Here is a 27,600-nt window from a genome sequence, read left to right as displayed (position 1 = left end):
AACGGACAAACATTGCGTGACTAAGGTCACTTGAGTTCCCTGAACTTCTTTACCGGGCTGGACTCTTTTTTGGCCCGAGGTACAGGACATTTCTGGAGGAACCAGAACTCATTGTGTTATTATTATATGTGTGTGTAATCATTTATGTTGGTAATACAACCCACGCAAAAGAATACAGTTGTTTTTGAAGTTCTTTCCAATGTTTTAAGGGTTTATGAAACATTTATTTCCATCCTGACTTTTACATAAGTCGTTTGTATTCGTGTAGACTTGACGGACCAGATGGGACTCATTCCCTCCCAAACCAAAAGGAGAAACCAATATTTTCTCTGGTAGGCACAACCTACCTGGCACCCCTATAAATAATAACCTCAAGTCAAAACCGTTACATAGTGCACATTTTGTCAAGGACAAGGTCTTCTCTGTCATGTTTGTCTGTGCACCTAATCTCTTGATCTTATGATTCTTGTTTCTGCTATTAGCATTAAGTGCTACGCTGACGCACTTTCAAGCTGTTCCAAAGTATGAGCTACTTCCCCAACTGTCTGAACCACATTTAAAACACTTGTCTTTAAGTAGTACATGCACATGACAGAGGAGTGATTCCAGGCTCTCCCCTTCACAAACTGGTTGTTGTTCCCTTCATGTAGACTGTTTCCATTGGATAACATCTACATGACTTACACATCCATGGAACATCCAGGGAAGTTAGCTTAGGCCAAGGACAGTGCTTCCTTCAATAGACAGCAGAGTTGTAATACAGTATAAAAGTTATAGGAAATATGCTTACCCAGGTTCTGTCTTTACTCTCAGAAGATTTGCTAGCTAGTTTGACATGATCCAGTAACCCATCTTCATATTCTGCAATTCCTCAAATTTCACATTTTCATTTTTCACTTTTTTGTGGTCTTTTTCTAAAATATCTTACATTCAAGTCACCGCTTGCTAAATCAAGTTTGAAGGAGGCAAGCAATGCATTTACAAGTTAGTTATGTACTGTATATTTGACATTATCTGAGTGGTGATAATGATGATATAGTATTTTCCATTTGTAACACAAGAGAAACACCCATTGCTAATGGTACAGTAACTTACATGTAAGTGGTGTCTGGCTCCAGGCAGCGAATGATCATGCTGACGGAGGAGGTCAGGAGGTCAGGGATATCCCCAAGCATCACACACGGAGACTTGGCCCCAGACAGGATATCATCCACAAAGCTCAACATTGTCTCTGTATGGGAGGAAAACCCATTCATCAAATAATCACTGACATCAAGAGAGGAAATGTCCACCAACAAACATCACAAATATGAATTCATTGCAAATGCTACCATATTTGAGTAGACCTTCAAATAACCAGCCAGAAATGGAAATTGAGATGCTTAACCCACATGAATCAATTATTCTAAGACATAGGCTAATATCTAAGGCTTTTTACATTCAGTTTGGGGCACATTAGGAACATGTACAGTATGTGTACCGTCAGCCACCAACATAAGGTTTTCACAGATCTTAGCTCAACTAATATGCCATGCTTGCTCTAATTAAGGAGAGGCAGGAAAGGTGTTTTCCCAGCTGGGTTACATGCATCAAAGGGCATTTGCTATGGGGCTATGCATTTTAGCTCACTGGGAAAGACATTCTCTCAAGTGGTCACTCTGTATGTCCTCTCTGAATCCTGCTCAACCCGTATGGGTCACAAACTGATAAAAACATTGGGTTAGGTGCCAGTGAAAACGTCAGAGAGAGAAAAAAAGACTGTACCAGCTGTCACTGAGAAATAATTATCTTGCACAGAGGAACGTGTTTTTAAAAACAAAAAGATTCAAATTAAAAGTGACATTGTGAAATATTTAAGTTCACCATACTGGGACTTATTGCTTGATTGATAATTTCCCATGACTTCTCACAATCCTCTCTCGTTTGGATGGTCCATGTGGTGAATCCAGACGTAATTGGGGACCCGATATGAAAAACTCTCCATCTTCAGCACCTCTCCCATCCATTAACAATTGGAGTGAAATATATTGGCTAGAGGGACCAAGTCTGCAAAGCTGACTGTAAAACCTCAGAAGGTGAGTCAACCCATAATTCACTTCAAAATTTTTGGCACAGTGATTTCTCCCAGCAATCAAAGAATCCTAATGTAAACAACCACAGCTGAATGACAAGCACTTAACGTTTGTCCTTAAAGGAAAAGCTGTCTCAAACATCATGGTTCTTTAAACGAGTCAATTTTAAAAGTAGTATTGGCATGATACAGTCCTATAACGCACAATGTACTGTAGGAGTGTATTATATTTATATATAATCTACAGTATCAGTCAAAAGTTTGGACACACCTACTCGATCCATTTTTTTAATTTTTTAAAACTATTTTCTACATTGTAAAATAATAGTGAAGACATCAAAACTATGAAATAACAGAAATGGAATCATGTAGTAACCATTTCTTTTAAACAGAAATATATTTTATAATTGAGATTCTTCAAAGTAGCCACCTTTTGGCTTGATGAAAGCTTTGCAAATTCTTGGCATTCTCTCAACCAGATTCATGATATAGTCACCTGGAATATATTTCATTTTACTGGTGTGCCTTGTTAAAAGTTCATTTGTGACTCACCACCTGGATTCGGTCTTATGTAGCAAAATTTGAAATTGTGTTTTTTACATTATTTAAAAGTAGACATTCAGAGCTACAAAATGGTATATCATACATTGCATTTGAGGAGCAATGGGAAAGTAATTCTGCTGTCATGTTTTGTCATAGATTGTCATGTCTTGTCCTTGTGCTTCCTCTTCTATTCGTTTCCCCCTGCTGGTCTTATTAGGTTCTTTCCCTCTTTCTATCCCTCTCTCTCCCCCTCCCTCTCTCTCTCTCTCTCTCTCTCTCTATCGTTCCGTTCCTGCTCCCAGCTGTTCCTCATTCTCCTAACTACCTCATTTACGGTTAAGAATCGTTATCCGCTTCCCCTTATGTCGTCAGCCTTCGAGATTCTGCAGGGAGCCAGGTTCTTTACTAAGTTGGACCTTCGTAACGCTTACCATCTCGTGCGCATCAGAGAGGGGGACGAGTGGAAAACGGCGTTTAACACTCCGTTAGGGCATTTTGAATACCGGGTTCTGCCGTTCGGTCTCGCTAATGCTCCAGCTGTCTTTCAGGCATTAGTTAATGATGTACTGAGAGACATGCTGAACATCTTTGTTTTCGTTTACCTTGACGATATCCTGATTTTTTCACCGTCACTCGAGATTCATGTTCAGCACGTTCGACGTGTACTCCAGCGCCTTTTAGAGAATTGTCTCTATGTGAAGGCTGAGAAGTGCGCCTTTCATGTCTCCTCTGTCACATTTCTCGGTTCTGTTATTTCCGCTGAAGGCATTCAGATGGATCCCGCTAAGGTCAAGGCTGTCAGCGATTGGTCCGTCCCTAAGTCACGTGTCGAGTTGCAGCGCTTTCTCGGTTTCGCGAATTTCTATCGGCGTTTCATTCGTAATTTCGGTCAAGTGGCAGCTCCTCTCACAGCCCTTACTTCTGTCAAGACGTGCTTTAAGTGGTCCGGTTCCGCCCAGGGAGCTTTTGATCTCCTCAAGAAGCGTTTTACATCCTCTCCTATCCTTGTTACTCCTGACGTCACTAAACAATTCATTGTCGAGGTTGACGCTTCAGAGGTGGGCGTGGGAGCCATTCTGTCCCAGCGCTTCCATTCTGACGATAAGGTCCATCCTTGCGCGTATTTTTCTCATCGCCTGTCGCCATCGGAACGCAACTATGATGTGGGTAACCGCAAACTGCTCGCCATCCGCTTAGCCCTAGGCGAATGGCGACAGTGGTTGGAGGGGGCGACCGTTCCTTTTGTCGTTTGGACTGACCATAAGAACCTTGAGTACATCCATTCTGCCAAACGACTCAATGCACGTCAAGCTCGTTGGGCGTTGTTTTTAGCTTGTTTCGAGTTCGTTATTTCTTATCGCCCGGGAAATAAGAACACCAAGCCTGATGCCTTATCCCGTCTCTTCAGTTCTTCTGTAGCTTCTACCGACCCCGAGGGGATTCTCCCTGAAGGGCGTGTTGTCTGGTTGACTGTCTGGGGAATTGAGAGACAGGTAAAGCAAGCACTCACTCACACTGCGTAGCCGCGCGCTTGTCCTAGTAACCTTCTTTTCGTTCCTGTCTCTACTCGTCTGGCTGTTCTTCAGTGGGCTCACTCTGCCAAGTTAGCTGGCCACCCCGGCGTTCGGGGTACGCTTGCTTCTATTCGCCAGCGGTTTTGGTGGCCTACTCAGGAGCGTGACATGCGCCGTTTCGTGGCTGCTTGTTTCGGACTGCGCGCAGACTAAGTCAGGTAACTCTCCTCCTGCCGGTCGTCTCAGACCACTTCCCATTCCTTCTCGACCATGGTCTCACATCGCCTTAGACTTTATTACCGGTCTGCCTTCGTCTGCGGGGAAGACTGTGATTCTTACGGTTGTCGATAGGTTCTCTAAGGCGGCTCATTTTATTCCCCTCGCTAAGGTTCCTTCCGCTAAGGAGACGGCACAAATCATCATTGAGAATGTGTTCAGAATTCATGGCCTCCCGTTAGACGCCGTTTCGGACAGAGGTCCGCAATTCACGTCACAGTTTTGGAGGGAGTTCTGTCGTTTGATTGGTGCTTCCGTCAGTTTCTCTTCCGGTTTTCATCCCCAGTCTAACGGTCAAGCAGAACGGGCCAATCAGACGATTGGTCGCATATTATGCAGCCTTTCTTTTCGAAACCCTGCGTCTTGGGCAGAACAGCTCCCCTGGGCAGAATACGCTCACAACTCGCTTCCTTTGTCTGCTACCGGGCTATCTCCTTTTCAGAGTAGTCTTGGGTACCAGCCTCCTCTGTTCTCGTCCCAGCTCGCCGAGTCCAGCGTTCCCTCCGCTCAGGCTTTTGTCCAACGTTGTGAGCGCACCTGGAGGAGGGTCAGGTCTGCACTTTGCCGTTATAGGGCGTTATAGTCAAGCCTTTTCTTCGCGCCCCCCGTTCATCTTCCCCCCCCCCCGTCCTTGTCGAGGGCGCACCTATTTACAGGGTACGGAAGATCATGGACATGCGTTCTCGGGGACGTGGTCACCAGTACTTAGTGGATTGGGAGGGTTACGGTCCTGAGGAGAGGAGTTGGGTTCCATCTCGGGACGTGCTGGACCGTTCGTTGATTGATGATTTCCTCCGTTGCCACCAGGGTTCCTCTTCGAGTGCGCCAGGAGGCGCTCGGTGAATGGGGGGGGGTACTGTCATGTTTTGTCATAGATTGTCATGTCTTGTCCTTGTGCTTCCTCTTCTATTCGTTTCCCCCTGCTGGTCTTATTAGGTTCTTTCCCTCTTTCTATCCCTCTCTCTCCCCCTCCCTCTCTCTCTCTCACTCTCTATCGTTCCGTTCCTGCTCCCAGCGGTTCCTCATTCTGCCTAACTACCTCATTTACTCTTTCACACCTTTCCCTATTTTGCCCTCTGATTAAGTCCCTATTTCTCTCTCTGTTTTCGCTTCTGTCCTTGTCGGATCCTTGTTTGCTGTTCTGTGTCCTTGTTCCGTCCTGTCGTGTTTTTGCCTTCTTCAGATGCTGCGTGTGAGCAGGTGTCTATATCAGCTACGGCCTGCGCCTTCCCGAAGAGACCTGCAGTCTGTGGTCGCATCTCCAGTTGTTCCCCTCTACTGACTAGAGGGTTTCAGTTTTCCTGTTTTGACTTTACCTGTGATAGTATCCAGGATTATCGTTTTTGTTAAAGACTGGAATAAACTCTGTTTCTGTTAAGTCGCTTTTGGGTCCTCATTCACCTGCATAACATCTGCTTTGAAATTTGATGAACTTGTAAACTCACTTGATGAAATCGCCTTTGAATGTTTTGCTATCTAGTGAAGAGCATTTCTTTATCTACACCCATTCAGCATCGTTCACACCCCCACCTTAAGCTTTAGCCCCACTCATCACGTTTCGCTCTCGCAGCGCACACTTGATGCTCTGGCCGATGATTTGTTTACTTTTGGATAACATGAAAACAGCCTAACCAGTTCTGCTGGCAACAATTTCATTATGCTTTTTTTGCAGATGTTTACATACTCCGGGCATATTCAACGGGTGTTGTAAACACGTCACGTAACGTTAGCAAACGAGCCAGCCAGCCAATGTTAGCTAGTTAAATAATCAAAAGTACCAAAAAGTCCTGTAAGCTAACCAACAATTTCCAATGTTTGCTAGCTTACATTAGGCTCTAACTAGAACAGCACAAGTCTCTGGGAGACGAATAATAACATCAGCAAGGGATCCAGCCAGCTAACGTTAGCTAGCTAGCTAACAGTACACTTTAGCTTCAGACATATAGCTTGCTAGCTCGGTAAACAATGTACTTAGCTAAGTAAACAAAGTGAAAATTCACATACACGTCACAAAGCATTAGCTAACAAGCCAGACAGCTAACGTTAGCTAGTCAAACAACAATGAACAGTGCCAACAATGCCACAGTGCTGGGAGCAAACCAACCATGTTTAATGTTAGTGAGCTAACATTAGGCTCTAAATAGAACAGCAAACAGCTCTGGGAATAATATCAGCTAGCCAGCCAGCCAGCTAGCGTTAGCTTGAAATGAAACCACTTTCTGTCAAAATTAGAAACATTTTCAGATATTACAAGTTAACGTTAGCTAGGTAACGCTAGACTATCTTACCTGTATACATCATCATGCATGGACGCGTCTCCCTGTCAGGAATGCCATGCCATGGTTGCCCTTAGTTTGAAGATGAAATCCAGAGACACTTGTTTACTCCATCTCCATCATACTCTAATTCCACTGATTCCACAACAACAATAAAAAAATGTTTAAAGCAGCGTTCGACAGGATTACCAACACAAACTGACAAGCTTCTATGGCAGATCTGAACCCAATCTGAACTCCTCTCTCGGCATGTCCAGCCCACTCATTATCTCAGCCAATCATGGCTAGTGGGAAGGTTGCTAACTTTTTCTGTGGCTTAACCTGTTGAGTGTGTGGGGCAGTATTTTGATGTTTGGATGAAAAGCGTACCCAAATTAAACTGCCTATTTCTCAGGCCCAGAATCTAGAATATGCATATAATTGACAGCTTAGGATAGAAAACACTCTAAAGTTTCCAAAACTGTCAAAATATTGTTTATGATTATAACAGAACTGATGTTACAGGCGAAAGCCTGAGAGAAATCCAATCCGGAAGTGACTCATCTTTTGAAAGCCCTGCGTTCCGATGAGTCCCTATTGAGTTGTGAATGCCCTATCAACCAGCTTACGCTTTCTACGTATTCCCCAAGGTGTCTACAGCTTTGTGACGTAGTTTTACGCATTTATGTTGGAGAATACCTGTAGGCGGCTTCATTGCGCAAATGGGCACCTGATGCTCCCAGAGAAATTATCGCGTAAAATACAGAGGTAGCCATTATTCCAATTGCTTCTATTGAGAAACCAATTGTCCCGGTTGATATATTATCGAATAGATATTTGAAAAACACCTTTAGGATTGATTATAAACAATGTTTGCCATGTTTCTGTCGATATTATAGAGCTAATTTGGAATATTTTTCGGCGTTGTCGTGACCGCAATTTCCGGTCAATTTCTCAGCCAAACGTGAAGAACAAAAGGAGCTATTTCGCCTACAAAAAATCTTTTGGGAAAAAAACTTTGGCTATCTACCTGGGAGTCTCGTGAGTGAAAACATCTGAAGTTCATCAAAGGTAAACTATTTAATTTGATTGCTTTTCTGATTTTCGTGACAAGGTTGCCTGCTGCTAGCAAGGCATAATGCTATGCTAGGCTATCGATAAACTTACACAAATGCTTGTCTAGCTTTGGCTGTAAAGCATATTTTGACAATCTGAGATGACAGGGTGATTAACAAAAGGCTAAGATGTGTTCCAATATATTCCACTTGTGATTTTCACGAATAGGAAGATTTTCTAGGAAGATTTATGTCGGTTGCGTTATGCTAATTAGTGTCAGATGATGACAACGGTCCCGTTCACGGGATGGGGTGTCACTAGAGGTTACATTTTTTAGTAATCTAATTTGAATTTGGCGCTCTGTAATTAAGCGGTGGTTAACGAAAATTATCCTGCTAACGGGATGAGTGCATCAAGAAGTTAACCATCGAGGCTCGTAATTTAACAATTTTATCGTATTTACAGATGAAAGTTCACATGTTTAAGTAGACATTTCTGCCAAACGCATTTTGATAAATATATATATTTTTTACATTCACATGGAGCTCCTGTTAAGTCGTAACATGCGACATACACCTTTCTTGAATCGGGTCACATTTGTGGAATTTATTTCCTTCTTAATGCGCTTGAGCCAATCAGTTGTGAAGTGACAAGGTAGGGATGGTATACAGAAGATAGCACTATTTGGTAAAAGACCAAGTCCATATTATGGCAAAAACAGCTCAAATCAACAAAGGAAAACAACAGTCCATCATTACTTGAAGACTTAAAGGCCAGTCAATCTGGAAAATTTCAAGAACATTGAACTTTTCTTCAAGTGCAGTCGCAAAACCCATCAAGCACTATGACGAAACTGGCTCTTCTGAGGACTGCTACAGGAAAGGAAGATGCATAATTACCTCTGCTGCAGAGGATAAGTTCATTAGAGTTCCCAGCCTCAGAAATTGCAGCCCAAATAAATGCTTAAGAGTTCAATTAACAGACACATCTCAACATCAACTGTTCAGAGGAGACTGCGTGAATCAGGCCTTCATTATCAAATTTCTACAAGGAAAACACTATTAAAGGACACCAATAATAATAAGAGACTTGCTTGGGCCAAGAAACACGTGCAATGGACATTAGACCGGTGGAAATCTGTCCTTTGATGTGATGAGTCAAATTTGGAGATTTGGTTCCAACCGCCGTGTCTTTACAAGTAGGTGAACGGATGATCTCTGCATGTGTGGTTCCCACCGTGAAGCATGGGGGAGGAGCTGTAATGGTGTGGGGGTGCTTTGCTGGTGAACCTGTCTGTGATTTATTTAGAATTCAAGGCACATTTAACCAGCATGGCTACCACAGCATTCTGCAGCGATAACCCATCCCACCTGGTTTGCTCTTATTCCCACTACTTTTTCAACAGGACTATGACCCAACACACCTCCAGGCTGTGTAAGGTCTATTTGACCAAGAAGGTGAGTGAGGGAGTGCTGCATCAGATGACCTGGCCTCCACAATCACCTGACCTCAAACCAATTGAGATGATTTGGGATGAGTTGGACCGCAGAGTGACGGTAAAAGCAGCCAACAATGCTCAGCATATGTGGGAACTTCTTCGAGACTGGAAAAGCATTCCAGGTGAAGCTGGTTGAGAGAATGCCAAGAGTGTGCAAAGCTGTCATCAGGTGGATACTTTGAAAAATCTAAAATATATTTTGATTTGTTTGACACTTTTTTTGGTTACTACATGATTCCTTGTGATATCACTATTATTGTACAATGTTGAAAATAGTAAAAAATAAAGAAAAACCCATGAATGAGTAGGTGTGTCCAAACTTTTGACTGGTACTGTATATACACTACCGTTCAAAGGTATGGGGTCACTTAGAAATGTCCTTTCTTTTTAAAGAAAAGCCAATTGTTTTTGTTTGTCCATTAAAATAACATCAAATTGATCAGAAATACATTGTAGACATTGTTAATATTGTAGCTGGAAACAGAGATGGACAGAGGCCTTGAAAGAACACTGTTAGAAGCAGACACATCCACACCAATTCGATATTGCTTTCCGTAGTCAAGCACAAACTGAATTCCATGGGCCTGTCTGGCCCCAGGACCGAGTTTCCCAAACTCGGCCCTGAGTGCACATTTTGCTTTTTGTCCTAGCACTACACTGCTGATTCAAATAATCAAAGCTTGATGAGGAGTTTGATACTTGAATCAGCTGTGTAGTACTAGGGCAAAAACCAAAACGTGCACCCAGAGCCCCAGGAACGATTTTTTGGAAACCCTGTGTTAGGCTATAGTACACATTCAACCTCCAGGAAAGAACAACACAATAAGCCTACAACAGATGTGTCGTGCCGTGATGTGTCGTGCCGTGGGGTAAAAATGAATGAATGTGCAATGGTCATTTATTTATTATTTTTTTTACCTTTATTTTACTAGGCAAGTCAGTTAAGAACAAATTCTTATTTTCAATGACGGCCTAGGAACAGTGGGTTAACTGCCTGTTCAGGGGCAGAACATCAGGTTGTGTACCTTGTCAGGTTGGGGATTTGAACTTACAACCTTTCGGTTACTAGTCCAATGCTCTAACCACTAGGCTACCCTGCCATCAATGCAAAAAAACAGGCAGAACCTAATATGAAATTCTATATATTATCGAAAAGAAGAGGTTCTAAGTTACACAACCCTGAAAAAGCTGTCTTTCAACAGTCAAATTGAGCACATGAAACCTGTTTCAAATTATCACTGAGAAGTAGGCTAACTGTTCCAGACATGAGATCATCTCACTTCGCACACGAGAGCATCACTTCGCACTGGCAATTTTTAACATTTCAATTGTTATATTTCATTATATTCTTACAATAAAATAGATTTGACTTTACTGTGATAAGGGCACAGCAATATAAGAGTGCCTTGTATTCTATAACAAACAAGGATATGCCACTGCATAACCATAATCACAGTAAAATAGGCTATATTAAATTCAGAATAGGCTATTCTATTCATTCGAAAATACTGTTTTTAATTTCCTAATATGGCTTTATTAGACTGTTTACAATATACAAAAGGCATCATTGGCTGCTTCTTGTATAGGCCTACTTTATGTCCTGTTCTACTAAATAGGCTACACATCTGGCCAACTAGCCTATTTTCTCCTTGTCGATTTCATGTCCTTCTCAATTGGCCGACAAGACAATAAAGGCAATATTGTTATATTTCTTAGTAATTCTTAGTATTTTCTTAGCAATGACAAAACTCTGAGCACAGGCGATTGACAGTTTATTCTTTGATTTGTTATCACAGATGGAAGTGCATTTTAGTAATGTTTCATGTCTGTTTCATATATAGTTCATTTTTCAGTACATATCAATTAATTGAGGAACTTAAAAACAAAAGAAAATAAACTTTTCATTGAGCAGTGTGCAGTACAAGGGGATTGATGGGCAGTCAAGGGTTGTTGAGTAACGGACTGGACCAATCATCGACAGCCGTGCATGACCTGTCTTTTATTTCATTTGGTGGCAGGTTAATTCTCAGATTTGTTGAAATTTAAGACATGTTCTTATGCATTTTAAAAATTCATTCATTTTGTTTTTGGTAGGCTAGGCTACTCTATTATTAAATGAAATAATGGTACATTGAAAAGGGGGACCCTCAAGAGGCCCCTGAGCTGTAGGACTGTGTCAGTGTGGATATCCATGGCTAACTCAGAATACATTGTGCAAAAAGAGAGGACATAGTGACAGACACAGCTGTACAGTACATAGATTATTAAAATAAGCAAAACAAGCCTAGACTAATTCTAGGTTTTAATTAATCATAGTATACACTGAACAAAAATATAAATGCAACATGCAACAATTTCAAAGATTTACTGAGTTACAGATTTCACTCTTCCATGGCTGTGCAAAGCTGCTGGATATTGATCGTGAACTGGAACACGCTGTCGTACACGTTGATCCCAAAAATGGGATCGTTGATCCCAAGCATCCCAAACATGCTCAATGGGTGACGTGTCTGGACATGCAGGCCATGAAAAAACGGGGACATTTTCAGCTTCCAGGAATAACGTGGCATTATTATGCTGAAACGTGAGGTGATGGGGGAAGATGAATGACAGACACAACAATTCAAATATCCATCAATAAAATGCAATTGTGTTTGTTGTCCATAGCTTATTGCCCATACCATATCCCCACCGCCACCATGGAGCACTCTGTTCCCAACATTGACATCAGCAAACCGCTTGCCCACACTACATCAGTTGAAACAAGGATTAATCTGTGAAGAGTACACCTCTCCAGCATGCCAGAGGCCATCAAAATTAAGCATTTGCCCACTGAAGTCGGTTACAACGTCAAACTGCAGTCCGGTCAAGATCCTGGTGAGGACAACGAGCATGCAGATGAGCTTCCCTGAGACTGCTTCTGACAGTTTGTGCAGAAATGTTTTGATCGTGCAAGCTCACTGTTTCATCAGCTGTCTGGGTGGCTCATCTCAGACCATCCTGCAAGTGAAGAAGCCGGATGTGGAGGCCCTGGGCTGACACGATTACATGGTCTGCGGTTGTGAGGCCGGTTGGACGTACTACCAAATCCTCTAAAATGCTGTTGGAGGCATCTTATGGTAGCGAAATGAATATTCAATGGTCTGGCAACAGATCAAGTGAACATTCCTGCAGCCAACATGTAGATGTCCTAAGTCTGTTAGGACATCTACGTTGTGCATGACACAAGCAATTCTTCCAAAAATTGATTGCAGACAGATTATTTCACTTAATTCACTGAATCACAATTCCAGTGGGTCAGAAGTTTACATACACTGTGCATTGACTGTGCATTTAAACGGCTTGGAAAATTCCTGAAAATTATTTAATGGCTTTAGAAGCTTCTGATAGGCTAATTGACATAATTTGAGTCAATTGGAGGTGTACCTGTGGATGTATTTCAAGGCCTACCTTTAAACTCAGTGCCTCTTTTCTTGACATCATGGGAAAATCAAAAGAAATCAGCCAAGACCTCAAAAACAATTGTAGACCTCCACAAGTCTGGTTCATCCTTGGGAGCAACTTCCAATTGATACCTGAAGGTACCACGCTCATCTGTACAAATAATAGTATGCAAGTATAAACACCATGGAATCACGCAGCCATCATACCGCTCAGGAAGGAGATGTGTACTTTGGTGCCAAAAGTGCAAATCAATCCCAGAACAACAGCAAAGGACCTTGTGAAGATGCTGGAGGAAACGGATACAAAAGTACCTAAAGTACCTAAATCCAAAACGAGTCCTATATCGACATAACCTGAAAGGCCACTCAGCAAGGAAGAAGCCACTGCTCCAAAACCGCCATAAAAAGCCAGACTACGGTTTGCACCTGCTCATGGGGACAAAGATTATAGTTTTTGGAGTAATGTCCCCTGGTCTGATGAAACAAAAATATAACTGTTTTGCCATGACAATCGGTATGTTTGGAGGAAAAAGGATGCTTGCAAGCCGAAGAACACCATCCAACCGTGAAGCACGTGGGTGGCAGCATCATGTTGTGGGGGTGCTTTGCTGCAGGAGGAACTAGTGCACTTCACTAAATAGATGGCATCATGAGGTGGGAAAATTATGTGGATATAAGCAACATCTCAAGACATCAGTCAGGAAGTTAAAGCTTAGTCGCAAATGGGTCTTCCAAATGGACAATGACCCCAAGCATACTTCCAAAGTTGGGGAAAAATGGCTTAAGGACAACAAAGTCAAGGTACTGACCTCAATCCTATAGAAAATTTGTGGGCAGAACTGAAAAAGCATGTGCGAGCAAGGAGGCCTACAAACCTGACTCAGTTACACCAGCTCTGTCAGGAGGAATGGGCCAAAATTCACCCAACTTATTGTGGGAAGCTTGTGGAAGGCTACCTGAAACGTTTGACCCAAGTTAAACAATTTAAACTTAATGCTACCAAATGCTAATTTAATGTATGTAAACTTCTGACCCACTGGGAATGTGATGAAAGAAATAATAGCTGAAATAAATCATTCTACTATTATTCTAACATTTCACATTCTTAAAATAAAGTGATGATCCTAACTAACCTAAGGCAGGGAATTTTTACAAGGATTAAATGTGAGGTGTTACTTTCCCCAGTTTCCGTGTTTTGGTTTTGTATGTGTGTTTCGGGATGGGCTACTGAAATTCCCCCCAAGCAGCTGATTGGTCGGACACGTCAATTATTGGAGAGTTGACCCCGCCCCCTCGTCAGGATACAGCTGTATCCCACTAGACCCCTTTTCCAGCTATTTTAGCCAGTGTTCTGTTGCTCAGAAGAGAGCTGAGGGTGATATCCTGTGTTGGTTGTTTCTCAGATAGAGCTGATGGTTATGTTCTGTGATTGTTGCCGAGGGTGATAGTCTGTGTTGGTTGTTTCTTAGAAAGAGATTATTCTTATATCCTGTATTGCTTGTGGCTCAGAGAGAGCTTCTTGTATGTCCTGTGTTGGTTGTTGCGCAGGTTGTTGCCAGTATTTGTCGCCGGTCCTACTAAAGTGTGTCAATAACAAAATGACTGTTTTTGATTATAGAAAGTGTTTGTATTATTCTGTTTCATTTGTTCCCAGGGGGGAGGGGGAAGGCAAAAGGCATGCGGGCATACATAACCCGTAGTATTTACTGTCTATACACACTAGGTAAGACCTGGGTGGACCACCCCCTGTATTTTTGCTAGTGCACCAGGTGGTGCTAAGATAGGTAGGTAGGTAGGTAGGTAGGTAGGTAGGTAGGTAGGTAGGAAGGTAGGTAGGTAGGTAGGTAGGTAGGTAGGAAGGAAGGTAGGTAGGAGAGAGGGCTTTGATATTTACTTTTTTGCTTCTTTCCAGACCCTTTTCCCCCAAATTACCATAATAATTAGAATAAATTCCCTGTAAACGGTACCCATATCTGCCTTTGACATCCTTGCTCGCACCTACAATCCCATACCTCTTTCACTCCACGAGTTGTTGAGTTGTAGCAGGGTGTTGCGTTCCCACTCCCTAGAGGCTTACGTAACATCAGGAATTATGAAAAACTGAGTTTAAATGTATTTGGCTATGTGACTTCAACTGTATCATGGCAAAGACGAAACATTTTAGAGAAATGTTTTTTGTACATTTGGAACATTTCTGGGATAACTTATTTAGTTGCACCCTTAGCCCCACAGCAGCCCTACTTCTGGGTGCAACCCATGAATAGATTGATGAACAAGCATCACGAGAGAGGGAGTTTACTTTGGCACATAAGATATCAGTATTATGGTCCTGGAGAATTTTAAATGTTTTCACTTCTGTAGTGTCACATTTAATCTCCAACTCCAGGTCTCAATCATCACATTAACATAAACAATGATTCTGCTAAGGTGCAGATTCTGAACTTGACACTGTCTGCAATTCTTTGATGAAAATAAGTGATTTTAAAGGGAATGACAGAGTGAAAAACCTTAAACCTGTCACACACAGACACTCTTTTGTTCAATAAACAGGAAAGAAATGTAACCTGAAAATGATCTGATCCATCGCATAAATTCCCATAACCAAAACAACTGCTAGGTACCAGCAGATTTGGCAGATCCGTAAAGACTCAACAAACAACATCTGGATCTTGTTGTCTACTTTCACGAATAGAAGGCAAGAGATGGACAACAGTTTCTAAAGCATTGCTTCTTGGCACTTCCCAGTGAAAAATGATTAACCGACTTGTTCTCCAACAGAACGTATTGTCTTTTTCAGAGCAATAGAGGAAATAAAGCCCTATTTGAAGTGGGGTAAGAGGGGGTGTAATTTTTAAAAGTGAAGTTTCTTGGAGAGGGGGAGAAAGAACACTTCAATCTGCGTATACTTTCTCAGAAAAAAGCCTTTGATAAGAACACTGCCTCTGCCATTTACGTCATAGAACCGCTTGCGATTTATACTGCATTACTTTCAATTATGGCCTTAGAGATGGGATAAATAATCTTTTCTTGAAATCGGGCAAAAGGGCAAATTTCAATACTGAATCGAAGCTGATAGCACTTGAACTTGTGTGTTCCAAAGCTGAATCTGAGATTTGCCAAACCCCAAATACGATGTCCAAAAAGCATTCAAAATGGCAATTTACCCTGTTGGATCGCGTTACAAAGATGAACTCAGTTGATTTCTGATTAATGGCAATGTATTAATCATACATTTTGGGATGCATAACATAATGCATAATGTTTTTAGGGTCCCACTTTCTGTAAAAGTGATTTCTGGTTGAGGAGAGAAAAAAACATTTCATGAAGCTCATGAGCTCGGTAGTGATTATTATTCGCTATGCTCTTCTGCACTCAGCAGTCCCCGTTCTGTAAACTTGTGTGGCCTACCACATCGCGGCTGAGCCGTTGTTGCTCCTAGACATTTCCACTTCACAATAACAGCACTTACAGTTGACTGGAGCAGCTCTAGCAGGGCAGACATTTTACGAACTGACTTTGGAAAGATGGCATCCTATGACGGTGCCACGTTGAGTCACTGAGCTCTTCTACTGCCAATGTTGGTCTTTGGAGATTTCATGGCTGAGTGCTCTATTTGATACAACAGGTGTGGTTGAAATAGCCAAATCCACTCATTTGAAGGGGTATCCACATACGTATGTGTAGTGTATGCTTATGATAATCCTTTCAATCCAGTTCTAAGAACAGTTAGCGATAATTGTCTTTCCTCTAGCTCCAAAATTCCTGCCATGCATAGAGCCTCACCACACCACACTAGCATTAATTACGTTTCTGAGTCGCTGCAACAGCAGTCCATACCATTTTCTAATGGTCTCCCCACATGTTAGGATGGTGGGCCTGACATCTGTGTGTTTTTTTCATGACTTTTGTTTGCATGTAACACATGGTTGTTTGATGGTGCGGTCCAACTCCCCCTCTGCTGTGGGGACGCCCTCGTCTCTTGGCTCTCCTAATATCCCTTCTGGACCACAGACTTTCAACTTCATTTGTAAAGTAAATATTTGTCTGGGAATCCAGTGTGGTGTTGCCACTTGTCAGAGCTCAGCTTGAAAGTGATTATGAGCTCAAGGGTTGTTTTTGTGGCATTGCTATGTTTGACATCTCTCGCCTCATCAACGTTTGTTGTTTGTTGTGATTACCATTTTGCAGTAAACTAGACCATCATGACTAAACTTAAATAGACAAAATCAGATGTGTTACATCTGGTCTGGAGCCACAACATGGGTGGCAATAATGGACGGTAGTGGAGAGTTTCATTGAACCATGCAGTCTTCAATTTTGTTAAATTATAGGCTTGTACAATTCACCATGTAAAGCTTATTGGAAAGGGCATTCAAAGTCTTAGGACATGAGTTTTCCTATCTTGAGTCTGGGATTAAAGCCACTGTTTACATACTGTAAATTGATATAAAGGTGGCAGTAACCCCGGGTAACATTCCAGATGTGGCTGAGGCTTCGAGCCACATGGGCATATGCCATCTGGGCCACACTTGAAGGATAGGAAACACAAAATCACTAGACTGGACTTTATAGGAAGGCGAGTTCCTTCCACGCTGTACAGCCAAAGCCAGACGCACTTCATTTTCACAAGATTAATGTATACATTAGATCCATGACCATATGTCATAACACTGTGTGCTTCAATAAAGACCTTAGACCCTTGAACTCTGTCTGAGTTTGACCCTACCCAGGTGTGGGGCCAGTTTCTATGCTACTCACAGCTGGACTTTTGCTCTCTGGGTATGTGTGGGTCTATGAAGCCACCTAGAGACTGTGCCAGCTTCCGTGATGGACCTGCCCTGGCACCTGACCTTGCCCAACAGATGAGGTGAGCTCATCGGCCGCCAAAGCGCTCAGTGGAAACATTCATCCCTTTCAGGAGCTCTCCTTGCTCTATTGTCCTACCAGGGAGGAAGTGTGGCACATGGGTGTGAGTAATCTGTTTACGGATTGGATGTCATGTCCCACTGACCCCTGAATAAACCCTGTCGTTATTGGGTGATCTCAGGGAGTTTGGCCCGTGTGTGATGACTAAAAGCAGACTTCCGATTTAGTCAACTTAAACATCTGGGAGAGGGCTATGATGTCATGTTGTGTGCCTGAATCCCATTATGCGTAAGATTAGCACACAACCAGCCCCTGTCCAGGGGGTCGGACAACAATCATTAGCTATGATATATTATACAGTATGTATCTAGCTACAATATAGGGTCATGTAATCCAAGGCGAAGGGAAGCACGAAAGTGACCAGTACAATGTGAGGAACACCCCATTGCGCTGTGTAAATGAAGGAAAAGGTTGTCCAAGTTCTCTTTTGAAAAAAGGAAAAAAAATCCCCCATATGTTTCTTGAGTCTCTACAAAATGAAGGATAAAAGATTGTGTAGTCATATTTTTGACATTCCATGGAATCTGTTCCGATCATTCCAGTAAACACTGCATAGAAGCTGTTTTGAATCACATTCAAATCCAGGCCTAACAGAGATGAAGGGTTTAAGTCCACAAGACCAAAAAAATAAATAAATAAATCTTCCCTTCCAGTAAGTCTTAGCCCTTGCAATAGCACCTCATCGATCACTTTTTCACAGTCCCACATTTGGACTTGATATAATATGTTATTTTGGTTGTAATCGGCCACAACATTTAGATGTCGGGGTTTGGGATGAGCAGTATAGCCTGAAGAGAGGGGAAGCCATGAACGACCTATAAATAAACTGGAGAGGGAAAGTCAATATCCCCTTTGGATATGGATGAATGACTCTAAAGACTGAGGGCCATATAGCGCAATCAGACAAGAGGATCTTTGTAAAGACACATTATGTGAAATGTCAATAACTCTTGTTGAAATGTATCACTGTGTGGCACTGTATCAACTGGATAACTTGGGATATGCAACAGGTGCAAAACACATCAGATTATTCATCATCAATCTAAAACAGAAAAAATGTTTTGATCGGTAAAAAACACGCCAATCTGTATATCTCGGTTGATTTTTATTCTGGTTGGTGGTGCAAAGTAATCAATGTCACTTTCAATTAATACTGAATTAAACCTGTTCACATCAAGATGACATTATATTGGAACCAAAATATATTATGCACTTGTATTCAAGTTCAATACTTCATTATACAAATAGACCTATAGAGATGGTTATTTAATCCCGTGCAACATAAGGGTTTTCGCCAAACAAAAGGCATACGTTAGAAGTGTAGCTATAAGATTAAAATCCTATTACGTTATGGACAGGGTTCTACATAGAACACAAAAGGGTTCTACTGTACCTCGAACCAAAATGGGTTCTTCAAAGGGTTCCCTATGGGGACAGCCGAAGAAACATTTAAGGTTCTCGATAACACCTGTAAAACAGAGAGCACATTTCCAGAGGGAAGAGGCCCAGAGAGTTTTAGTAGGTTCATCTGAAGTTTATTTACCACATGATTTTGGGGGTTTAATCTGACAGGTGACTGAGTGCTTAAATCAGAACCACTCGTTATGAAAATGTTTCTTTCAAATCAAATTTTATTGGTCACATACACATGGTTAGCAGATGTTATTGCGAGTGTAGCAAAATGCTTCTAGAGCCGACAGTGCAGCAGTATCTAACAACAAAACCTAATATCTAACAAATTCCACAACAAAACCTAATACACACAATCTAGTAAAGGAATGGGATAAGAATATATAAGTATAACATATATGGATGAGCAGTGACAGAGTGGCTGAGATGCAATAGATTGTGAAGGATACAGTATACATTATATACATATGAGATGAGTAATGCGAGATATGTAAACATTCTTAAAGTCACATTATTATTAAAGTGACTTGTGTTCCATTTATTAAAATGGTCAATGATATCAAGTTGGTAGGTAGGCAGCGGCCTCTGTGCTAATGGTGGCTATTTTACAATCTGATGGCCTTGAGATAGAAGCTGTTTTTCAATCTCTGTCCCAGCTTTGATGCACCTTTACTGACCTCGCCTTCTGGATGGAAGTGGGGTGAACAGGCAGTGCCTCGGGTGGTAATTGTCCTTGATTATCTTTTTTGCCTTCCTGTGACATCGGGTGCTGTAGATGTCCTGGAGGGCAGATAGTTTGCCCCCGGTGATGCGTTGGGCAGACCGCACCACCCTCTGGAACGCCTTGCAGTTGCCGTACCAAGCAGTGATAAAACCTGACAGGATACTCTCAATTGTGCATCTGTAAAAGTTAGTGAGGGTTTTTGGTGACAAGCCACATTTTTTCAGCCTCCCGAGGTTGAAGAGGTGCTGTTGCGCCTTCTTCACCACACTGTCTGTATGCGTGAACCATTTCAGTTTGTCGGTGATATGTACACCGAGGAACTTAACCTCTCACTCAATGGAGAAGGTGGAAAGTTTTATCTTCCTGACACCCACATTCCGAGGGCCCTCACCTCTTCCCTGTAGGTGTAACGTCGTTACAAGAGTCGGACTGAAATGCAGCGTGGTGGTTACTCATGTCTTTAATGAAGAAAAAACAGAACGATACATGAAATAACTGATAAATACAAAAACAACAAACGGAACGTGAAACCTATTACAGCCTATCTGGTGAACACTACACAGAGACAGGAACAATCACCCACGAAATACAAAGCGAAACCAGGCTACCTATATACGGTTCCCAATCAGAGACAACGAGAATCACCTGACTCTGATGAGAACCGCCTCAGGCAGCCAAGCCCATACAACACCCCTACTCAGCCGCAATCTCTATAATACAAAAACCCCAATACGAAATACAACACTAAACCCATGTCACACCCTGGCCTGAACAAATAGTTAAAGAAAACACAAAATACTAAGACCAAGGCGTGACAGTAGGCTGCTTCGTCGTTGTTGGTAATCAAGCCTACTACTGTTGTGTCGTCTGGAAACTTGATAGAGTTGGAGGTGTGCATAGCCACGCAATTGTGGGTGCACAGGGAGTACAGGAGAGGGCTGAGAACGCACCCTTGTGGGGCCCCAGTGTTGAGGATCAGTGGAGTGGAGATGTTGTTTCCTACCTTCACCACCTGTGGGCGGCCCGTCAGGAAGTCCAGGACCCAGTTGCACAGGGCGGGGTCTCAAGCTTAATGATGAGTTTGGAGGGTACTACAGTGTTAAATGCTGAGCTGTAGTCAATGAACAGCATTCTTACATAGGTATTCCTCTTGTCCAGATGGGATAGTGCAGTCTGCAGTGTGATGGCGATTGCATCGTCTGTGGACCTATTGGGGCGGTAAGCAAATTGAAGTGGGTCTAGGGTGACAGATAGGGTGGAGGTGATATGATCCTTGACTAGTCTCTCAAAGCACTTCATGACAGAAGTGAGTGCTACGGGGCGATAGTCATTTAGTTCAGTTACCTTAGCTTTCTTACGATCAGGAACACTGGTGGTCATCTTGAAGCATGTAGGGACAGCAGACCGGGATAAGGATGAATTAAATATGTGCATAAACCCACCAACTAGCTGGTCTGCGCATGCTCGGAGGATGCGACTAGGGATGCCATCTGTTAACACGTTTAAATGTTTTACTCACGTTGGCCATGGAGAAGGAGAGGCCACAGCCCTTGGTAGCGAGCCTAGTTGGTGGCACTGTATAGTTGTCAAAGTGTGCAAAGAAGTTGTTTAATTTGTCTGGAAGCAAGAATTCGATGTCCACGACAGGGCTGGTTTAATTTTTGTAATATGTGATTATCTGTAGAGCCTGCCACATACATCTCGTGTTTGAGCAGTTGAATGGTGACTCCACTTTGTCTCCATACTGACACTTTGCTTGTTTGATTGCCTTACGGAGGGAGTAACTACACAGTTTGTGTTCAGTCACATTTCCAGTCACCTTGCCATGATTAAAGACGGTGGTAGTGATTTCAGTTTTGCGCGAATGCTGCCATCATTCCACGGTTTCTGGTTAGGGAAGGTTCTAATAGTCACAGTGGGTACAACATCTTCTGTACACTTCCTTATACACTTGTTTACCGAGTCAGCGTATACATCAATGTTATTATCTAAGGCTACCCGGAACATATTCCAGTCCACATGATCAAAGCAATCTTGAATCCGATTGGTCAGACCAGCGTTGGATAGACCTAGGTCAGATTTGCCAAAAGGAGGGCGGGGGACGGCCTTGTATGCATCGTGGAAGTTAGAGTAGCAATGGTCGAGCGTGTTACTCGCTCGAGTACAGCAATCAATATGCTGATAGAATTTAGGTAGCCTAGATCTAAAATTAGCATTGTTAAAATCCCCAGCTACAATAAATGCAGCCTCAAGATATATGGTTTCCAGATTGCATAAAGTCCAGTGAAGTTCCTTGATGGCCGTCTTGGTATCCGCTTGCGGGGGATATACACGGCTGTGACGATAACCGAGGAGAGTTCTCTTGGGAGATAATACGGTCGGGATTTCATTGTGAGGGATTCTAGGTCAGGTGAAGAAAAGGACTTGAGTTCCTGTATGTTACAATTACACCATGAGTCGTTAATCATGCAACATACACCCCCACCCTTCTTCTTACCAAAGAGATGTTTATTCCAGTTGGTGCGATGCACTGAAAATCCCATTGGTTGTATGGACTCCGACAGCATGTCCCCATGTTACAATCCCGGATATCTCTGGAAAGCAACTCTTGCCCTGATTTCGTCGACTTTGTTAACCAGGGACTGGACATTAGCGAGTAATACACTCGGAAGCGGTGGGTGGTGTGTGCGCATCTGAAGCCTCATTTAGAAGACCGCTCCGTCACCCTCTCCTCCGGCGGCGTTGTTTTGGGTCGGCCTCTGGAATCAGTTCAAATGCCCTTGGAGGTGGAGACAAAGGATACGCTTTGGGAAAGTCGTTTTCCTGGTCGTAGTGCTGGTAAATTGACTTCTCTGATGTCCAATAGTTCTTCCCGGTTGTATGTAATAAAAGTTCTGGGCTAACAAAATAAGAAATACATTAAAGAAAATCTACTGCACAGTTTCCTAAGGACTAGAAACGAAGCTGCCATCTCTATCGGCGCCATCTTGATGACCAGATATCTTTCCTCTGCTCCTAGGTGGTCCAAGATCTGTAGCCTACTGTCTGCATAGCTCCATTCCACCACCTATATTAGACATGCAATGTGTATGCTTTGAAGCAATCAATCCACTAATCATTCCATAAAGATTTAAAAACACTTATAGTTTTGAGCCATGTGTATTTTATGGGCCATTTTCAGTATGTTAGCCTAATCAGTTTCATCGGTCAATCATTTTTTGTCATCATATGTTTGCCAGAAAAGCAACCTATTTCAAGCTTAAAATTGGATGCTATAAGTGAATCCAGGGCGGGCTGAAGGGCCATTGCTCGGGAAACAAGCTGAGACTGCACAGGACTCCCCAGCTAACCTGTTGGTGAAAACAACCAGTCCATGATGGTAATTACAGCAACTTGAAACAGAAAAGCCAATAGGACATGTGTGGAAGCAGTCCACTTATCCCTTGCTAGAAAAGCACTCGTCCAGAGTTGGCTGGAATGGGACTTGCTTATGATTGCAAAAATACCATAATCTTCAATAATTTTTTCTATGACAAGCTATGATAGCTTCGGTTATTTAAACTTGAATAACTTTAAAAATAATATTCATATATATATAATTGCTCCTAAGGATGAACCTGGCTTGTGGAGGTCTACAATTGTCTTTCTTTAGATTTTCCCATGATGTCAAGCAAAGAGGCACAGAGTTTGATAGGTAGGCCTTGAAATACATCCACAGGTACACCTCCAATTGAATCAATTTATGTCAATTAGCATATCAGAAGCTTCTAAAGCCATGACATAATTTCCTGGAATTTTTCCAAGCTGTTTGAAGGCACAGTGAAGTTAGTATGTAAACTTCTGACTTCAACTGTACATAGTATTAATTTATTATATATGTATCCATTTTTTCCATAAGTTTATTGTAGATAGACCATATTGTTCAAAAGAAAATAGCCTACTTAATGAAAAAAAAGCACCTAATCAAAAATGCCAATATTTTCAATTAACTCTGCAACTCTTTCAACTATTGACTCACAACTGCCACCCCTTTGATGCCAAAACATTCACACCAATTCCATATTGACATAGTAAAATACATACGTTTGTAAATAAATTCATATATTTAAAGGGTATTTCATGCTGAAAACCTCATATTAAACACCATTAACATTCAAAGTTTATATTTAGGATGTTTTTATCTTAAAATCATCTTATTTACTTATTTGATATACTTTTCTCTGTGTGATGAGGTGACCGATGAAGATGATTCAGCACTAGAACATGTGTGATGCACTCCACTACTCCACTGCACATTTAGTATTTGGTAACTCAAGAAATCTAAAATGCAGACCACACTCTTGTTAGCATTGACCACCATCTTGTGGTTTTATGCAAAACTACAATAATAATAAATGTAAATCATTAATATAAGAATCTGGAATTTTGCTGTGGTAACATATAGTTAGAGGTTCCCTTACCTTGCCTCAACATTTTAGCAACCATGCACGGCTATTTCTGTATTTATACATGGACATACTGTATGAAATGAACATAAATACCATAAATCCTCAACTGAAATAGAAGGGATGTACCTGTCTCCATTTTGGAGTGGTCTGTCCTCTCTGTCACTTTCTCCTGGCTAATGAGGTAATCCACGATCCGCACCCCGATTGGTGGCTCAGTGTGATTCCATTCCACGATGACCAATGAACTGCTGGGCTCATAGGAGTGGGACAACCTGAGCCTGGGAGAAAATTTAAAAAAGTTACACCTAACTAACTCCAAACCAAATCATGACAAGACAAGCTCATCTTTAGATATCAATACATACAATCTTACTTGTGTTTATCAAGTCGGGTAGACAAATTGTTTTGAGTAACTCACCTAGGCTGAGGGAGAGGGGCACATGTTGGCAGTCCATCCGTCCCGAATGCACTTGAGTCACAACGGCACCAGTCATCGATTACGTCACCTTTCCCAGAACACCACAGCATGCTCATCATGGCCTCCTGCAGTGCCTGCAAAGAGACAGGAGGATGGAGCAAACACTGTCAATAACACCCAGCCTGAGTCTAGACATCAATATGATCTGCCCCTCTAGGGGGTCATGCAATCATGCTCTAGCTTACCGTTTGCCATCTGACATATTGATGTAGGCTTATGTCCAGCATACACTACACAATTTCACAACATCTTTGTCGGAGAGCAGCTTCTCTTTTTGAGACAGCTATTGTCAAACATCTCGCATATGTGTTTTGCTGCGTTACTGTAACGATGTGCACTGAGAGTCGGGAAGCAAGTTCAGGAAGTGAGTGTTAAAAAAACAAAAAAAACAAGAACAATGCACAGACAGGAAACTGAAACAGAAACAATGACACCTGGGGAAGGAACCAAAGGGAGTGGCAGATATAGGGAGGGTAATCAAGGAGGTGATGGAGTCCAGGTGAGTGTCATAATGCACTGATGTGCGTAACGATGGTGACAGGTGTGTGCCATAACGAGCAGCCTGGTGACCTAGAGGCAGGAGAGGGAGCACACGTAACAGTACCCCCTCCCCGATGCGCGGCTCCAGCCGCAGGACGACGACCAAGATCACGTTCCCCTCGGCTAAGGTGCGGGAACCTGTCGATCCAGCTGAGGCGCGGGAGCATGGTAAACTAGAGACCTAGCACACGTGACAGTACCCCATCCCCGGCGCGTTCGGCTCCAGCCGCAGGATGCCCACCACAGGGACGATCCGGGGTGTTGGAGCCGGAGCTACCTGGGAGGACTCAGCGGGTTCGATAGGTTCCCATACCTAAACTGGGTGAACAGATTCCTGTGCCTCAACTGAGGTAACCGGAGGTATCAGCCGGCTCATCTGGTTCTGCGCCTCAGTGGAGGCGACCGGTCCGCACCGGAGCGCCGGGATCGTCCCTGTGGTTGGCGTCCTGCTGCGGCTGGGCCGAACATGCCGGGGAGGGGGTACTGTCGCGTATGCTTTCTCTCCAGCGCTCTAGGTCGTCATGCTCCCACGCCTCAGCCGGATCGACGGGATCTTTCACCGGTCCGCTCCTGATCCCCGGGATGGTCGGGGTCCTGCGGCTGGTACCGCACATCAGGGAGGGGGTACTGACATTTGTGCTCCGTCTCTGGCCTCTAGGTCAACAGGCTGCTCATTAGGGCGCACACCTGTCACCAGCATAACTCGCAGAATGACAATCACCTCCTTGATTACCTAACCTTCATGTCACTCCCCTTTTGGTTTCTTCCCTAGTTGTCATTGTTGCTGTTTCATGTCAGTGAGCTGTTTGTTTTTTATTGGTTTGTTAATTTATGAACTCTGAACATGCTTCCTGACTCTCAGCGTACATTATTACAGGTAACCAAACCAAGGGCTTCTCTCGCTGCATGATTGTATGTATGAATTTACATTTAAATATTGGTGGTGAATGTTCTTTTATGCTCTAAATTCAAAATTGGAAAAGCAAAATTTGAGGTTTTATTCATGGAAATAATATGCACACTGCTCTTAAAGTATCACTACTTTTTGCTTTTAGGAATACACTCCTGAAAATGTGTCTGGGACTGCTAAAATGGGGGGTAAACCAAGGTTTTCAGCGAAAGCTTTCTGTACCTGGTAGGTGTGGTTGTTGGAGACCAGCTCGTAGAGCGGGGCGGCCTTAGTGATCTGGAGCAGGACAGGCTCGGCTGGACGCCCAGGCCCAGGGCTCATGTGGCAGAGGTGGCAGGAGTACGGACACTGGCCCTGGCTGCTGCAGTCCATGCGAACCCCCGCCGCCATGCGCTTGGCACCAGAGTCCAGCAGGCTGGCGATGTACGCTGGGTAGGTCAGGGTCCGGGGCTCCTTGTCGCGCTCCTCTGACTCTTCTGATGGGGAATTCCCTGAAAAGGGCATAGTTATAGTTACTGTGGGATTTGGATATAATAATTTGTTGAATAATACATTTTGTTACAAACAATGTTTGAAATCATGTCATATTTTCCTGAAATAGAGAAGTTATTGATGTTAGTTTTAAAAACTAAATGTGATATGCAGTATATTGGGTATATCCACATGTGTATTGCATTTCCCTCAAAACTGGCACTGCATTTAGTTCCATTTATTATGCTGTCCTCTCAAATGCACTTAGGGCAGTGCTGGCATCTTCAAAGACATCTCTTGCGTTATTAAATGCAAAGCTTCTGCACTTTTTCTCTTAAAAAGGGTTCAGATTACCATTCCTTCATTCTGCTGAGTCGTGTGCATACACAGGCAATTTAAAAGCTCAAAAGCAAACTAGGGAATAGCCAGTTGCTGAGAGCTGGTTTTGATGAAATTAAACATGGCTTCATGAGCCAACAGGGTGAGGGGGAGAAACAGACAGTCGACTTTTGCTCTAGCACATAATGTGGTCCCTACCATAGAACGAGATAAAACTAAATCAGTATACACTGCACTTTGTTGCATGTGAATGAATAAAAGCACATGGCCATCAATCAAACAAGAGGACAGTAAGACACATTAGATATGATCAGAAAGATGGGGTTTGCACATTGTTATTCATAGATCACATTGTCCTCAAAGTGTGACACGCATGGTAATGGTGGGCTTGTCATGGACGTTGGATCTGGGCCTGTGGCAGTTTGAGTGATGAAGCTAAGCTTTTCATATCATGTATGTAAATGCTGATGATCAACTACCAGGGCACGTCAGTCTTCATCAAGTCGCGACAAGCTGGACCTCTGGTGGGTCGACGGTCATACACATGGTCATCGTCCCAAATGGCACCCTATAGGGGCTCCGGTCAAAAAACTCATTTGGGACACAACCATGTTCAGGCCTGAGGGATACAGTGGTGCGGTGGCCCTCTGTGGCCAGTGACAGTGCTTGATTAATCAGACAGAAGTAGGAAGTGAGGG

The 27,600-nt window shown here is 42.8% G+C and overlaps 1 protein-coding gene across 11 annotated transcripts in view; it reads right to left on the bottom strand.

Moving 5' to 3' along the window:
• The window catches only part of LOC124009716 (astrotactin-1-like), a 276,537-nt gene that overhangs the window by 32,417 nt on the left and 216,520 nt on the right, over positions 1-27,600 (bottom strand). For 6 of the 11 annotated variants that reach the window (XM_046321826.1, XM_046321827.1, XM_046321830.1 and 3 more), the window contains 5 exons: positions 26,315-26,583; positions 24,583-24,716; positions 24,291-24,442; positions 18,976-19,050; positions 1,096-1,231 (listed from right to left, as the gene is read on the bottom strand). In XM_046321826.1, the coding sequence (XP_046177782.1) occupies positions 1,096-1,231; positions 18,976-19,050; positions 24,291-24,442; positions 24,583-24,716; positions 26,315-26,583 (766 nt within the window). Of the gene's footprint in view, positions 1-1,095; positions 1,232-6,692; positions 6,753-18,975; positions 19,051-22,937; positions 23,067-24,290; positions 24,443-24,582; positions 24,717-26,314; positions 26,584-27,600 lie in introns of those variants that run through there. The other 5 variants (XM_046321832.1, XM_046321833.1, XM_046321828.1 and 2 more) reach the window with 4 other exon arrangements.

Source organism: Oncorhynchus gorbuscha, linkage group LG22 (assembly GCF_021184085.1).
Source record: "Oncorhynchus gorbuscha isolate QuinsamMale2020 ecotype Even-year linkage group LG22, OgorEven_v1.0, whole genome shotgun sequence".
NCBI classification, from domain to species: Eukaryota; Metazoa; Chordata; class Actinopteri; order Salmoniformes; family Salmonidae; genus Oncorhynchus; species Oncorhynchus gorbuscha.
The sequence above is the reverse complement of the archived record's forward strand: the minus strand, read 5'-3'. Positions and strand labels throughout refer to the sequence as shown.